At 42.3% G+C, this 16,835-nt stretch overlaps 1 protein-coding gene and 1 long non-coding RNA gene across 3 annotated transcripts; one reads left to right on the top strand and one right to left on the bottom strand.

The window, feature by feature from the left end:
• Nucleotides 1–1,171: 1,171 nt before the first annotated feature.
• Nucleotides 1,172–9,431, bottom strand: LOC139020949 (acyl-coenzyme A amino acid N-acyltransferase 2-like). 2 transcript variants are annotated; one of them, XM_070431041.1, is made up of 5 exons: nt 9,401–9,430; nt 7,055–7,142; nt 5,882–6,352; nt 5,451–5,653; nt 1,172–4,157 (listed from the first exon to the last, which is right to left on the bottom strand). In XM_070431041.1, exons 3-5 carry the CDS (start codon nt 6,339–6,341, stop codon nt 3,516–3,518), a joined length of 1,305 nt encoding a protein of 434 aa, XP_070287142.1. In that variant the 5' UTR covers nt 6,342–6,352; nt 7,055–7,142; nt 9,401–9,430; the 3' UTR covers nt 1,172–3,515. The 2 variants fall into 2 exon arrangements, with proteins under 2 accessions (XP_070287142.1, XP_070287143.1); XM_070431042.1 differs by lacking the exon at nt 7,055–7,142 and having other exon boundaries at nt 9,401–9,431.
• On the top strand, nt 8,705–14,161 carry LOC139020951 (uncharacterized). Its single transcript, XR_011473386.1, has 2 exons — nt 8,705–9,083; nt 13,185–14,161. It is a non-coding gene; the product is annotated as an uncharacterized lncRNA (long non-coding RNA).
• The last annotated feature ends 2,674 nt before the right edge of the window (nt 14,162–16,835 follow it).

The raw sequence follows: 16,835 nt of genomic DNA, 5'->3' as shown, positions 1-16,835 counted from the left end.
CCAGGGCTTGGGGCCCGCTCAACAGCTGGAGGTGGTCAGGTGGACAGGCTGGTGGGGCCAGGTGAGTGCGGAGGAGAGTCACAAGAGGACACAAAATCCCCACTGTCCTGTGGTCCCAGACTCTGGATGGCACCAAGGACGTCCCCGTCCTCAAGGAAGGGCATTCCCCATGAATGAGGCAGATAGCTGGCCCTCAGGGCCCGACCACCAGTAAGTGACTCTGGAGGGGCCAGCACACGGCTCCCAGAATGGAAAGGGTGTTACATAGTGGCTCTCGTGGTTCATAGGCCTTCAGACTAGACTTACATCAGCTTTCCTCGGTTCCAGCTTGCCAATTGCAGCTCTTCAGCTTCTACAGTAAATGTAATTCTCGGTATACATTCTGTTGCTGTTGTTTCTTTGGAGAACCTCAACGAATACAGATTTGGGTACTGACTGGTTGGTAAACTAACGAATGTAAGATCACCTAGTTGATCTTAATGTCACTGGACAAAGTGAAGAAGAAAAGGATGAACTCGGGGATTTTAATTCCAAGCTTATGTGCCCATAAATGATCTGAAAGCCTCTATGTGTGCTCTGAAGAATATTATCTCCTCTAGCCACAGGGCCAAGATTGCTAAAAATCAAACCCAGAATCTTATCTTGTGACTGGCTGAATTACAGTGCAAGTTGAACGCCCAGCCTCACCAGGTGCTCACTGTTGAAGTGAGAGCACTGAATGGGGAAGGTACACAAGAAGTTAATGTGAGAATTAAATCAGGTAACTAACTGTGAAAAGTTTTTAGTATATAGTAAACACTCAATAAGCATTTTTGTGTCTGCGTTTCTGTAAAATAGGTGGCTTATTGTCAGCTCATCTCCACTCAGAAGGTGACTCTACTCACCATAGATTTCACTTCTCACTGTCCCATCATCACAAAGAAAATGTAACACAGTCACCTCTCACTACAATACATAATCCTCAGGTTATGCGTATTATGTGACTTACAAAATTTTAAAAGTCTAATAAATAAATTCAAAATGGTTATTGATTTTTAATTCCTCTCACTCAATTTTCTTTTTAAATTTTGGCTGTGCAATTTATCCTACTATACCGCCTCAGTCCAGATCAAGGGAGAGTGTCCACGATCCTGATAGTCTTCAGTACAAATAACAGACAAGCCCACAGTCAGTAGCTTAAACAAATAGGGAAATTTATTGAATCCAATAACAAAAAATCCAAAGGTTAAACAGCTATGAAAACAACATAATTAGAGCCCTCGTTCCACTCTCTGCAACTCCTTTGGCTCAGACCTTGTGTATTGGTTTTGTCCTCAGTCTGGCTGCTCTCATGGCCCCAGTATATCCTCAGTCTTAAGAAAAAACAACATCCAAAGGGAAAATCTCCCATATCTTTGTTTTCTAAGACAAGGAAAACTTCACCCCAAATTCCCAAATGTCTCTTTCAATCTCCATTATCTTCAGATGTCTCTGACATCTCATTGGCCAGAATGATGTCACATGTCCAAGCCTACACTAATCACTGGATAAAGAGAAAAGACCAATATGATTGGTCCACACCAATTAGCACTCACCTGTGGGGGCTGGGGTTAAGTCTAGAATTCTCCAAGCACAGGGACCCAATTGGAGACTACTAGAAAGGAGGAAGGTTAGGCTACCAAGAATATATGCAGCACAGATTTCAAAACCAATAACACTTTCTACCAGAAGCAACAGAAATCTGTGAAGAGCACATACGAAAATTAGGGAAAAATACCCAGACATGGTTAAAACATGACAATGAAACAATAGAGTGGCAAGCCTTAGCGATAAAGAAAATCCAGAGACTGTTTAGGGCTGACAGGTCGAGAATTATTTGTGTATTAAATAAACTGTTGTCTTTTGTCTAACCACCATGGAAAGGGAATCTGATAGGGTGAAAATCACTGGGACTCACTTATGCACTTAAATAGGAAAATAACAAGTCTTCCACATATTAATTTAAACCTGCAGTCAGGCAAAGGATACATGGAAGGAGGGAGTAGCTTGGAGAATCAAAATGTCTGGACAAGACAGTTCAGGAGTCATCTTTGTCCATAGGTTATAGAAAACACTTGAAATGTGGTCTCACCAGGAGAACACTGCCTCCAGCTTTCATTTGATAAGAAGATTACTAAGGAAAAGCAGGCAGGCAAACCATGCTGTTGGGCAATGCAATCGCCCTTGTTAGTAATGGATCTCATTTTTGTTCACTGTCCACCAAATGGACATGTTCTTCAATGGAGGCTTGGCTCACCTCCATACCCATGGGTAGTAAATCTTGATTGTCTAAGATGTTATGGTGGTCTCATTTCCCATGCCTGTGATTGCTTTAGGCATGAACATGTGATAATTTTTGGCCCGTAGACTATCAAGCAAAATAAAACAGAAATAATAGACCCACTCCTGGTCACATTTTGATGGACTCTCAGAACACTAAGAACAAACAGAAAATTGTAAAAAGCTTTCAAAGAAAGAAGGGAAAAAAAAAAAACCCAAAGGACTAACAATCAGACTTCTCATTGGGGATACATTTATTTTAAAGAAACAGAAATTGATGAATCAGATTTGACTGATAACCAAACCAAAAGCTATTCGTAGAAAAGATCACTAAAATAGACAAGTATTTGGTGATTCAAACCAAGAGGAAAAGGAGATAGCATGTAAATATACAACAAAGGCACTTGATTAAATTCAATCCCATTCCTGATAGAAATTGTAATAAGAAATATATTTTAGGAATAAAAAGAAGCATCCTATTCTAAAAAAAAAATTAAAGTATCAACTGGAAATCTATAGCAAGCATTACACTTGCCAAAATAAAAAGACCAGAGCACTGAGGGAAAATAATTGTTAACATCAAATTCTATACGAAGAGTTCAGATGACACTCTGATCGCTCCATTGCAAATTTTTCATGCAACGAAGTTGTGAAGAAACCAGGTCAGTTGGTAATCAACTTGTAAAGACACTATGTCATGGATGACCCACAATCTGGATTTGTTTGACTGTCTTTTTGTAAGTGCCATTTAATTTGTTCTCTAGCCACCACGTTAATAAGACATTTGATCTAAAGGCTTGATTAAGTTCAAATTCAACAGTGTTGTTAGAGGTAGTTCTGGGCACTCTACCTTACATCTCATCATGAAACACATAACATCAAATTGACCATTTTCAGAGGTGCTAACTTTGATAGGAGAGTTCAGGTGGTGGCAATACCTAGACCCAAGACATCCCTAACAGGGGTACAAAAGATTCTGTTTGCATTGAAATGGCAACATTTCCTGGTGCATATACACTAATATTCAATTTATAAAAATTCAAAGTACATACAAATTTGTCATAAATACTTCAGAGGCACCCATGCCCTGGTCCTTTGATTTCGTCCAGTTTTCTTGCAGTTCATTCAAGATGTTTGTGAATATAGAGAAATCAGAAGGGCCCCTCTCCTCACCACATCCCTGCCTTATCCTCCTCCATCTCAGCCTCAGCGCTTGCTCAGAGCTGGCTTCTGGTTGGAGTGAGGTGTTGCCTGAAGAATTTCTGGATCTCTCCCCAGGAGTGCTCCTGGGCTGCAGCATGCGCAGCAGGGTCCCCTCCCCAGAGCAGGGGTTGAGAAATGGAATAATTATTGGAAACGGCAAGGGGGTTATTAAGGGGAGCAGAAACAGGGTGAATACGGGATGCGTAGCACAGGGGTGCATAGGGCGGCTCTAGAAGGTGGCCTGCCCCTGGGTAGAGCAGCATCCTTCCATTGCTTCTCCCATGGCTCTTCAGCTGCTCCAGGGCCTGCTTAGCATATTCTTTGCTATTGACCGATTGGTCGTCCTCTCCTATAATGAAGAGGATCTGACCCTGGGCCTTTTCAATAGGAAACACGCTCCGCTGATTCAGCTTCTCCTGGGGGTCCCCCCTGTAGTGGAGGAGGCTCACAGCCCCTGAGACGTGCACCTGCATACGCTCCAGAAACGAGGGAATGGGTGACATAACCAGACCCCTGTACCTGAAAGGAAAGTCGTAGAGGGCAGTAGGCCCATTGATGCAGACAGTGGCAACCACCTGCTTCAGGAAGCAGGCCATGGCCAGCCCGATCTCTGCACCTTTGCTCACGGAAAGCACTCCGATGCCTGGCCCTCGGATCTGAAACACAAAATGAAGGGAACCCATGGCAGGCCATCCACTGAGAAGCCGGGCCACAGGCCACTAGCTAGTATGACGGGCATTAGCACAAGTGAGGAGGGAGTCCTGGCGCTCGGGGTCACCAGCTTTTACAACTGTGAACACTACCCACCTCCTGTCTCTAAGCCTATTGTCTAGGGAATGGGGGGTGGTGATAGTATTACCTACCTGCAGGATTGTTATTGAGGCTCAAGGGAAACAATAGAAATAAACACTCTTTATCAAAGGCAGAGTTCTATAAAAGCCTGAAGGATCTAATGTACCATCAACAATCTACATCCTAAAAGCAGAGGCAGGTGAGCTTTCTGAAGAATCAAGTTCTTCTCTCCAGGTAGGAAAAGAGGTTTCCTGGGTTCTTTCAAATAATATGTCAGTGTGGTTCCTATTTAAGTAGCATTTTACAGCTACAGAGGTTTTGACGTCCATTAACCCAAAGGCTAATCCTAATGAGAAAAGACTTGAATTCTACCGACAGGTGAATTTCAGGACCCTGTCCAACAGGAAAAGCAGTAGGTCAGAGGAGTGGGTCCTTCCTTCTGTTGTAGGCTGGGGGAGCAGAGGGGATGAAAGAGTCTGAGAGACAAGGGAGGAAAGGACCAGCATTCTGGGTAGACTACAGCAAAGACATATCCACCTGGTAAGTTATTTTGCTCACAATTGTATTCCCAACACCCTTCTGTCATCACAATCACCTGATAAAACATTGAAGAGCCCATTGTAAATAAAAAGCAAGCACTTTTTAAAAAATACATATTTTATTGATTTTTTTACGGAGAAGAAGAGAGAGGGATAGAGAGAAACAGCGATAAGCTGCCTCCTGCACACCTCCTACAGGGGATATGCCCACAACCAAGGTACATGCCCTTGACTGGAATGGAACCAGGGACCTTTCAGTCCGCAGGCCAACCCTCTATCCACTGAGCCAAACCGGTTAGGGCAAAGCAAGCACTTAAAAGGCAATAAGTCTTGGCTTTCTGCTCATTGAAAATAATCATAATATATCCACCCTTTTTTTTCTTGTCTTCTTCGTGCCAGTAAGCACTAAGCTGATCTCCAATCAATCCCACAGTCCCCTAAGGCAGATATGAGCATCAATCCTACAAGGTAGATAATAGCATTCCCATTTTAACTGTAAACTGTTGTACTATGCCCAGGTTTAAACAGACTGGTAAAATGATCAGAACAGACATCTGTGATTTTTTTTTTTGTCTTTTGCTATAAGGTTACAAGGTAAAATGAAAAAATTTTAAATACCTTGGGATGAGCTAGTAGCAAGTTGGCAGCTTCCTCAAAATATTCCAGGTCCACCTCCCTCAGTAGCTTGGGCAGGTCTTCATAGGCAAAGTATGCTAATGCCAGGACTGCAAAGCCATGGGCAGCCAGCAGACTGGCTCGGAATTCAACTAGACCCCCTATCCCCCCAAACAAATCCACGATTCCTGGGAAAGGGCCTTCCCCTGAGAACAGCAAAGAGAGGAGAGAATGCGATTAGAAAGAGGCAGAAGAGGGTCAAGTGGAGAGCACAGGCAGTGCAAAATGAATTCCACCTTCACACACAAACACACAAGGGCAAGTTCGTTTTAATAGACCGCGGGACATACTAGTTCTCCGATACTTTGATGCCCTTTGATTTTGTCTTTATTTCCATCAACACTGTTTTCTCCACCACCGAAGACCAGTCTCACCTGGAGGGAGAAAAAGGGCTCCCCGCACGCGGCCTTCTCGGATGGGCACCCGCTGCGTCCCGGGGCTGCGGAACCAGCGCTGCACCACCTGGCTGGCCCGGGGCTGAGCCGTGGCTGAATCATGGGAGCAAACTGAGTCATATAAGTCCAGAGTGACCAAAAAGGGGCTGTTCACATCCCTCTTCAGCAGCCTCCCAAAAGGCCTGTCAGGCTTCATAGACCAGAAGAGGCCCATGGGCTGGACCCCCACATAGTCGCCTCCAACTGCAGGAGCCTGCTTCAGGTCCAGCTCACCGGCCTCGTCAGCCCTGTAGAAGGCTTTGGACCGGTACAGGTGTCCCTTCTCATCCTTCAGAGATGCCGCGAGGGTCACCAGCTGCAACGGAGGCAGGCCTGTCGCTCGGATGTGCACGGGCTCGTCAGAAAGCGCACTGGCTGGGGTGGCTGTCAGCTGGAACATTGGCGACTGCCCTGCAGCAGAAGAGGAGGCTTTGCATTGGAGAAAATTCCAAGGGAAAAGTCCAGACCAGGCTTGTGTGAGGTCCAGCCAAGTTAGATTTCTGGAGACGGTACAAGGTCTGCTGAACATTTTGAGGAGGGCGAGGAGACTGCGCAGAGAGCGCCTATTTTTCTCGTTTAAATAGGAGGAAACAGGTTAAGTGACACGTCAAAGTCTCATAAATAATAAATAGTAGAACTGGAAATTCAAGCTGGGTCCAGCACCACAGTCTCCTGTCTTATCCATTATATAACAGTGTGTTAAATCTTAGTTGTGTGGTTTTAAGACAGTTGAGCTTTAATTCCTCAGTGGAGATAATAGCCATAGGACCAATTTCACAGGGTGTTTATTGGAACCCAAAGGTGCATGAGGAAGGGCTTACAGGACAACCAGTGCTGATTTTCTTCCCCCCTGCCTACCTGGGCTACAGGCACATAAACACAAAATATACTGTGGTGTGTTTACTTTCTGTCTCTAAGCTCTCCCTGCCCTTGTAAATCTGACCTCCTGCTCTTTCACAGTTCCTATTATTCGTTCCTTTTAAGGGAAAACAAAACTTTATGATTTTGTCTCTATGTTTGTAGTAAAGAAACTATAATGTTTATTTGATCAGCCATTTCTTACTCTGCTCAATTATGAGGAAAATTTGGGGTGTTCCTTTCTTATCTTCCTACCTTCCTTTTCTTTTTCTTTTTTGCTTTCTTTCTCCCTTTCTCTCCTTTCTTCCTTTTTTCAAATTTTCATTTCTCAAAGGATTTGAACCTGTTTACAGACAAACAATTAGAGTAAAATAAAAATAAAATAGGGACCTGGGAAAATATGAGCTAGAATCAGAGGCATTGATAAAAGAAAACCTGGAAGAGGAGCCACCACAACTGTGAACAGCACCCACCCGAGGAGCTGTTACCAACTGAGGAGCAGCTGCTACCACAACCGCCCGAGAAGCAACCACAGCCCGAGGAGCCACTGCCACCCATGGAGCAGCCACTGAGCGACTCAACATCTAGATATGGCTGTCTGATCAAACATGGTAGACAAAGAAACCCCCAAAGGAAAGAAAAATAGGACTCACCATAAAAGCAACTAAGTGATACAGAGGCATGCAACATGACAGAAAAAGAATTCAGATTAAGGATCCTAGAGTGCATAAACCGGATGGAGGAAAAAATCAGCAACTTATGCAAGAAGCAAGAAGAAACAGATGAAAAAAATCAATAAATTATGTAAGAACCAAGAAGAAATGAAGAGTGATATAGCTGCAATAAAAAACACCATTGAAAGTTTCAATAGTAGACTAGGAGAAGCAGAGGACCGAATTAGCAAATTAGAAGACAGAGAAGCAAAACACACCCAAACTGAACAGCAATTGGAGAAAAAAAACTAAAAGACAGGAGGAGAGCCTAAGGGAGCTACGGGACAACATGAAACGAAACAACATACAAATAATAAGGGTGCCAGAACAACAGAAAGAGGAACAAGGGTTAGAAAACCTATTTGAAGAAATAATATCAGAAAACTTCCCAGAGGTGGGGAAGAAAAAAATCACACAAGCACAGAGAGTCCCAAACAAGGTGAACCCAAAAAGACCCACACCAAGACACATCATTATTACCATGGCAAATGTTCAGGACAAAGATAGAATCTTAAAGGCTGCAAGAGAGAGACGGAAAGTTACATACAAGGGATCTCCCATTAGATTATCAAATTATTTCTCAACAGAAACACATCAGGCCCGAAAAGAATGGACAGAAATTTACAAAGTGATGCAAAGCAAAGGACTGAATCCAAGAATACTCTATCCAGCAAGGCTATCATTCAAAATTGAAGGGGAAATAAGAAGCTTCACAGACAAAAAAAGTCTAAGGGAGTTTATCACCACCAAGCCAGCAATGCAAGAAATGCTAAAGGGACTGGTGTAAAAAGAATAAATAAAAAGCTCAGAAAGAAAACAGCCACACACAAAAAGAAATGGCTACAAACAAGTACCTTTCAATAATAACTTTAAACGTAAATGGACTAAATGCTCCAACCAAAAGACATCGAATGGCTGAATGGATAAAAAAACATGACCCATATATTTTCTGTCTACAAGAGACCCACCTCAGAAGAAGGGACTCACACAGACTGAAAGTGAAGGGATGGAAAAATATCTTTCAGGCAAATGGAAATGAAAAAAAGCTGGGGTAGCAAGCAATACTTATATTGGACAAAATAGACCTCAAAGTGAAGGCCACGACAAGAGATAAGGAAAGCCACTTCATAATACTAAAGGGATCAATACAACAAGAAGATATAACCCTGATAAACATATATGCACTGTGGGAAGAGCTCAGGAGATTTATCTCAGTGCTGCAGCAGATGCAATGGCGTGAGCACACTCCGCCTATACAAGCTTCCTCGGCACACCAGGAAGTGGCATCGCCCGCCTGAGAAGACCCCCTAGAGCCCCTACATAGTACCCTGATCTTTCCTACTATTGGTTGCCCTATGGATGTTGTAAACTTCTGATTGGTCTGGAATGTTATATATACTGCTGCACTCACACAATAAAGTTGGATCTGCGTCACTGAACCGTCCCCGGAGTCGGGCATGCTTCGTTAGGACTCCGTTCGGCCTCACCCCCGCGGACCCCCTGTATCAGCTGGCGCCACGAATAGGGATTCCCGGATCAAAAAGAAAGTCGGCAGGCAAGCCTAAGGTCGGGTGAGTGCCCCTCTGTAACTATGGGAAACTTTCGGAGGCTCCATGCGTCCTTACAGAGCAGGCGAGTAAAGGTAACAGAAAGGGAGCTACAAAAGCTCTGGGCTATCCTAATAGCATTTAACCCCTGGCTCTCTGCCACCGGCAGTGCGGGCTGGGGAACAGAAGACCCTTTACCTCCCTATTCCCCTCCAGAGCCCTCTGCCCCCACAGATTCCTGGGTTGTTTTCTATAAGACAAAAGAAGTTTCTCAAAGCTCAAGGAAGGCTGAAACTGAGAGAGAAAAAACCTCTAGCGAGGTGAAAGCAGGGAAGTCTCACCAGGAGGCTTCCTGCCGGAGTCACTCCCTCGCTCCCCTAGCAGAGCGAACAAAAAGTTTAACTGCCCATCGGCCCCCAAGTAAAAAAAAAAAAAAAAAAAAAAAGGGGGGGGGGGGGCCATTGCCATGGAGGTTGCCATGGAGAGCAGGGAGAGAGAGTTCTTTGTTGATTTTTGCTTATCTAAGGTATGCGAGGACCCTAGCTGCTGGCAGACAAACTTATCTCTGTCCAGTTTTCTTCTCTTTAACCCTTCCAATACTAAATTAGACTAATACAATATACTTAGGATTACCGAGAAAGGAAGCACCTACTTTTATTAATCTAAAGAAATGCTGAATGTTTAACTTGCCAACTAAAAGTTTAATGTTCTAGTTAAATTAAATTGGGAAAAATTATAATTGTGGTAACTAAATGTCTAAAATATAGAAAGAAAATCTTGTCAGTTTTAATTTAATTGATATCTCTTAATAATTATAAAAGGTATATAATCTTTAAATCATATATATACATATATATTTGATGGTCTTCCAAGTTGGATTTCAAAACTATAACCAAGGAATGACTTTGGGACATTTCACGGGCCCTGAAATGTTTTCAAAAGTTTATTCTCTCTTCTTAAAGGATTTTTAATAAAGCCAATTTAATATACTTGAAATCACATGGAAAGCTTTATCAAATATAAATTAATAAATATATTTTAAGTTTTTGCCTCTAAGAAAGGAAAAAACAAGTTATTTTGTTTGATATTTCTTAAAATACAGCAGTAGAATTTTAAGATGTAATTTAAAATAACAAAAGCTCCTCGCCACTGCATTTTAAATTAGGCTGGAGGTGAGGCAGCGCTTGCACCTCGTGAATCAGACATAAAACTTTACTAAATTTACTAACTTTATTAATAAACATATCTACTATAAGAAGCCAGTATCTTTGTAAGCAATTGAATCCTAGTAAAGTAAAATTCTTCTAAAAAAGTTACTGAAGGCTTCCCATGATCCCTCTGTATATGCAAATAAGCCGAAAGGGAATGCTGTTTAAAAATATTATTTTAAATTTAATAAAAAAGAGAAATTTAAAAATTTTGAAATATCTTCCACTAATATTTATAGGATAATCTAATAATTTGCTGTTAAAATACCAAATCTGAAAGTACAGTCACCATAAATGTTTAATGACTTTGACTTGAAATACATGGCCTTGTGGTACTATCAGTCAACATCCAGAAAGTAACCCTGTAGGTTACTTAGTGTAAAAGAAAAAAGATTTTTTTTTAAATTAAAGTTCTCCAAGTTTAACCCAGCAGAAGGAGGATGAGCCAGACAACAAACAGCCTGGAGATCACATGGGGCATGGTAAAGAAGACTGTACAGAGAACGTCTTTCTTGCCATGCTAGCAGTAATCATCTGTATGGTATAATATTACCTAGGGCAAATGTGGAAGTATTTCAGACTTATGCACCTGACCCTTCATGGGTAAGAACCCTTACATGGGCTGATTCTTCCAGGAGGACCACAGGTGGGGCAAGGAAGCATATGGACAAGGTATTATTGCACAGCTGTTGCCACCCAGCTTCCCTTTTGTATGACTCTAAATCAAGCCACTGCTCCCTTGTGTGTAAAATTAAAGAGAGTTTTTTGGCCAGCCTGGACCCCAAAGAACGGGGAAGAAATGGCTCAAGTACATGTATTATCTCTACTTGTTCTAGGGAAAGGTGCAGAAAATATAAGTGTGCTAAGGCAACTCCCCCCCCCCCCCCCCCCACTAAGCCTTTACGTAAATGGTCTTAAGTATGGAATACCACTGAGGAAGAAGTTAATTGGCAAGACTGTTATAGTAATTATCCTACCACCAGCAAACTTAATAATTTTTTTCTTTATAGACTGGAGCCCTTATGGTTCTCTGTATAGTATCCTTACATGATATTGTTCTACAATGTCATTATTGTACATTTATCCCAAACAAGCTTACAAACTAATTCTTTGAATGTTTGGCAGTAATTTAATTAAGGACATGAAAGGATTTAATCCCTTCCACTGTGTGGAAGGCCCCCTGGGAAGGCACTTAAGCATTCTATATTGACCTCTCTTGCCCTTTTTGCCAAGGGGGTCCCTCTTCCAATTGCCCACAGCTGTTATCTGAGCTCTTCGTTCAAACTGGGATCATGAAAAGCTGGTACCATGGATCTGTCTCTTGCCCAATGGCATAAGCTGGGCCCTAAGGAACCTGGGTTCCCTATGATCAATGCCAGGGCCCCGCCAGCAGGCGAGGGGATCCAAAGGCAGTTGCTGGGCATGGAGGCCACAGGGGCATAGGCTACCAAGGAGACAGAACTGTACCTCACATCACCCTGCTTGGCCCCGAAGGATGGCTGGTTAGTCAAAGACGGGTAAGATTCCTCGAGGAGGAACAACCTAAGACAGGCACAGTTGCAGAGGGGCCAGCAGAAGAGAACTTGGGGGTCAACAGAGGTGGAGCACAGATCCTCACCCCCCCCCCCCAACTATGCAGGGGCTTGAACACTCGCCCCTTCTGAGGGAGGTCTCCTGCCCCCATGGCTGCTGCGCTTCCCACGTCCAGCTCAGATCGGTACCCAGGTAACAGAAAGAGACTTGGCCCAGCTGAGATCAGTACCCAGACAACAGAGACTTGGCTGACAACAACTACCCTATATCTACAACCAGCCTAACACCAGGAATGCTCAGGGCTTTCTCAAGGATGCAAAATAATCCTTTCCATTAACATTTACAGTGTAAACTAAGATTGTTTTTAAAGTATTAAATTTGACAGTAAAATAGCAGTCAGGTTTTCAAATTAAAATTGGCTCAAGAAGTATTAACCAAAATTTTCATTTCATGGAAAAATTGCTTAACATACAATGAACCTAAAACAGTCATATTTTTGTGCAAAAAATTAAAATTTAAAGTTATCTAGACTGCATTACAAAAATTTTCCAAAAGCCTCCTCATAATTAAATCAAAAAAGGGGGGGGGGATAATGGAAAAATACCATGTAAGGAAAAATATCCTGTAACTAAATTACATCTAGAAAAATTTTTTCATTTATAATGCTAACAGGGAGACACCCAGGAAAACACACATGGTGTCAAAATAAGCCAAAGGAAAATCATTTGGGCAAATATAAAAAGGACCCCAAGTAAGATTTCCTTTATTAACCTTTGGTCGAGAATACGTTTATATATTTTCAGAAAACAACTCCAAGGCCATATGGATTCCTGCAACAGAGAGGAATTATCAGGAATGCTCCAGCCATGAAGACAAGAGGAAAAACAATCCAGAGATAGAGGCAGTTAGCTTGCACAAGCTATTTCCTCATTTAACCCTCTCTGGCTGCAAGCATCTCATACGGGCATGCAAAACATGCGGCCCCCTATTGCCTTTAGGCCCCCTCTAGCCACAAGAGGTCAACCCCTGGGGGCTCCAACCCAATGCCTTATGGACAGAACAAAGAACTAAAAACCCAGATTCAAAAAGAAAAAGAAGGGGGAAATACAGGCACGCCCCAACAACTATTACAACAGGCCTTATTAATTCTCAATTATTTTCATTTTGCCCCCGACGGTCTTCCTCCCATTTTCAAACATTGGGGAGGTCTCAGGGACGTACCAACACCTCTCCCCTTGGTCCGGTGGAGAGATCCACTAACCAGGACTTGGAAGGGCCCCGATCCACTCTTAACCCAAGGGAGAGGGTTTGCTTGTGTATTTCCAGAAGGTGAGAAAAACCCCGCATGGATTCCTGCCCGTAACATCAAACCCTGCACCAACAGTGATGAGCTGTAGACCACCACCACCACCATTACCCCCGGTAGAGGAAATGGAGGACCTGACCATAGAGGACAACCAGCCCCAGCGGCGGAGACGACCAAGACACCGATGAGCCCACAACATTACCTGGGGAGACATCAAGAACCTACAGGATCAAGCTGCGCGCATGGCACCAGAAGGCAATCCGTCAGAAGGGACATTATTCCTATTAATGTGTGCCATCATAACAGTGAACTCTCACACGCGAGCACAACATGTATGGGCAGCCGTACCTCATCCAGGGGTGCTCATGCCTGTCAGCGCCAACAGCCTACAATTCCCCGCTGTCCAAGTGTCTGACTGCTCTGTGGACTTACCCTGTGATGGAGCGGAACTGGTCTCATTGCCATAGAACGGGACGGTATGGGCTGATAGCAGTAGCCCTAACCTCCTTAAGTGGACTCTAGATAATGGGACTGCCCCGGGACAAGGGTGGATATACCTAGCACCTCATGCAGTAATACCCGAGTGAAACCCGTTGAGTTTAGTTTCTTAAGTGATGCCCTCAGCTGTCTAACCTCCTGGTTAAACTCAGCCAACCTCTTCATTTGGGGAGTCATGATAGTAGGATTCGTCGTAGGAATAGTATTATTTTGCTGTTTATACAACATGTTCAATAAGCTAAGTGCTCAGCAAGCCATGATTATACACGTCCAGCAGGCACTAATAAGAAAAGAAGGGGGAGATGTGGGAAGAGCTCAGGAGATTTATCTCAGTGCTGCAGCAGATGCAATGGCGTGAGCACACTCCGCCTATACAAGCTTCCTCGGCACACCAGGAAGTGGCATCGCCCGCCTGAGAAGACCCCCTAGAGCCCCTACATAGTACCCTGATCTTTCCTACTATTGGTTGCCCTATGGATGTTGTAAACTTCTGATTGGTCTGGAATGTTATATATACTGCTGCACTCACACAATAAAGTTGGATCTGCGTCACTGAACCGTCCCCGGAGTCGGGCATGCTTCGTTAGGACTCCGTTCGGCCTCACCCCCGCGGACCCCCTGTATCAATGCACCCAATGCAGGAGCACACAAATACATAAAAAAAACTCCTGGAAGATATCAAAGGAGAGATCGAGAACAATACAATCATCGTAGCGGACTTTAATACACCACTAACATCACTGGATAAATCCGCTAGACAAACAATCAGCAAAGAAACAGCAATCCTAAATGACTCACTAGATCAGATGGACTTAATTGACATCTTCAGAACACTTCACCCCAAAGCCGCGGAATGTACATTCTTCTCAAGGGCTCATGGGACAGATTCAAAAATAGATCACATATTGGGTCATAAACAAAGTCTCCCCAAATTCAAGAAGATTGAAATCATACCAAGCATCTTCTCAGACCACGATGGCATAATATTAGAAATAAACTACAATAAAAACAACCCAAAATACTCAAACACTTGGAAGCTGAATAGCATGTTATTAAATATTGATTGGGTTACCAATGAGATCAAAGAAGAAATTAAAAACATCCTGGAAACTAATGACAATGAAAACACAACAATCCAAAACCTATGGGACACAATGAAAGCAATCCTGAGAGGGAAGTTTATAGCTCTACAGGCCTATCTCAAAAAACAAGAAAAAATGATAATAAATCATCTAACTCTACAACTCAAAGAATTAGAAAGAGAGCAACAAGAAAAGCCCAGAGTGCACAGAAGGAAGAAGATAATAAAGATTATTGCAGAAATAAATGACATAGAGACCAAAAAAAAAAACAATACATAAAATCAGTGAAACCAAGAGCTGGTTCTTTGAAAGGATAAACAAGATTGATGAACCTCTAGCCAGGCTCACCAAGAAGCAAAGAGAGAGGGCCCAAATAAACAAAATCAGAAATGATAGAGGTGAAATAACAACAGACCCCACAGAAATACAAATGATGGTTAAACAATACTATGGACAACTCTACTCCACAAAATTAGACAATCTGGAGGAAATGGACATATTCCTAGAAAACTACAACATTCCAAAACTCAATCAGGAAGAATCTAAAAATCTCAACAGGCCAATAACTATGGAAGAAATTGAAGCAGTCATCAAAAAGCTTCCAGCAAACAAAAGACCAGGACCATATGGCTTCACAGGGGAGTTTTACCAAACATTCAAGAAAGAACTAAAACCTACCCTCCTCAGACTACTACAAAAAATCCAAGAGGAAGGAACACTTCCAAGCTCATTCTATGAAGCCAGCATCACCCTAATACCAAAACCAGGTAAAGACAACACAATGAAAGAGAATTACAGGCCAATATCCCTCATGAACATAGATGCCAAAATCCTCAACAAAATCTTAGCAAATCCAATCCAGCAGTACATCAGAAAGATCATACACCATGACCAAGTAGGATTTATCCCAGAGATGCAAGGATGGTACAATATCCTCAAATCAATAAATGTGATACATCACATAAACAAATTGAAAGAAAAAAAACCACATAGTCTATCAATTGATGCAGAAAAAGCATTTGACAAAATCCAACACCCATTTTTGATAAAAACTCTCAGCAAGGTAGGAATAGAAGGATCATACCTCAACATAATAAAAGCCATATATGACAAACCCACAGCCAACATCATACTCAATGGACAAAAGCTAACACCATTTCCCCTAAGAACAGGAGCAAGACAGGGATGCCCACTCTCACCACTCCTGTTCGATATAATCCTGGAAGTATTAGCCATTGCAATTAGACAAGAAGAAGAAATAAAAGGCATCCAAATTGGAAAAGAAGAAGTAAAACTGTCCTTATTTGCAGATGACAGGATATTATACATAAAAAACCCTAAAGACTCCATCAAAAAACTATTAGACTTAATAAATGAATTCGGCAATGTAGCAGGATACAAAATTAATGCCAAGAAATCTATGGCATTTTTATACACCAATAGTGAACTTCCAGAAAGAGAGACTAAAAAAACAATCCCATTTACCATCGCACCAAAAAAATTAAGCTACCTAAGAATAAACTTAACTAAGGAGGTAAAAGACCTCTACTCAGAAAACTATAGGACGCTGAAAAAAGAGATAGAGGAAGACATAAACAGATGGAAGAACATACCATGTTCTTGGATTGGTAGAATCAACATAATTAAAATGTCCATACTACCCAAAGCAATCTATAAATTCAACGCACTTCCCATTAAAATACCAATGGCATATTTCACAGGCCTAGAATGAACTCTCCAAAAATTCATCTGGAATAAAAAACGACCCCGAATAGCTGCAGCAATCCTGAGAAAGAACAAAGTAGGTGGGATCTCAATACCAGATATCAAGCTGTATTACAAAGCCACTGCTCTCAAAACTGCCTGGTATTGGCACAAGAACAGACATATAGATCAATAGAATAGAATAGAATAGAATAGAATAGAATAGAATAGAGAGCCCAGAAATTGGCCCTAACCAATATGCTCAATTAATATTTGACAAAGGAGGCAAGAACATCCAATGGAGTCAAGACAGTCTCTTCAATAAATGGTGTTGGGAAAATTAGACGGATACATGCAAGAAAATGAAACTAGACCACCAACTTACACCATACACAAAAATAAACTCAAAATGGATAAAGCTGATGGCTGTTTGCAGGCTGGCCAA

The sequence above is a fragment of the Myotis yumanensis genome, unplaced genomic scaffold, assembly GCF_028538775.1.
Source record: "Myotis yumanensis isolate MYYU_CA2020_CCGP unplaced genomic scaffold, mMyoYum1.0.hap1 SCAF_12, whole genome shotgun sequence".
In the NCBI taxonomy this organism is placed as follows: domain Eukaryota; kingdom Metazoa; phylum Chordata; class Mammalia; order Chiroptera; family Vespertilionidae; genus Myotis; species Myotis yumanensis.
This window is presented reverse-complemented; position numbering and strand designations above follow the sequence as displayed.

Excerpts from the sequence above, each read along its gene's own strand:
- LOC139020949 (XM_070431042.1), bottom strand. The coding sequence starts at position 6,341 with ATGTTCCAGCTGACAGCCACCCCAGCCAGTGCGCTTTCTGACGAGCCC. Across the intron at positions 5,654-5,881 it reads AGCCCTTTTTCTCCCTCCAG|GGGAAGGCCCTTTCCCAGGA; the intron begins GTGAGACTGGTC and ends TGCTGTTCTCAG. Across the intron at positions 4,158-5,450 it reads TGCTACTAGCTCATCCCAAG|ATCCGAGGGCCAGGCATCGG; the intron begins GTATTTAAAATT and ends TTTGTGTTTCAG.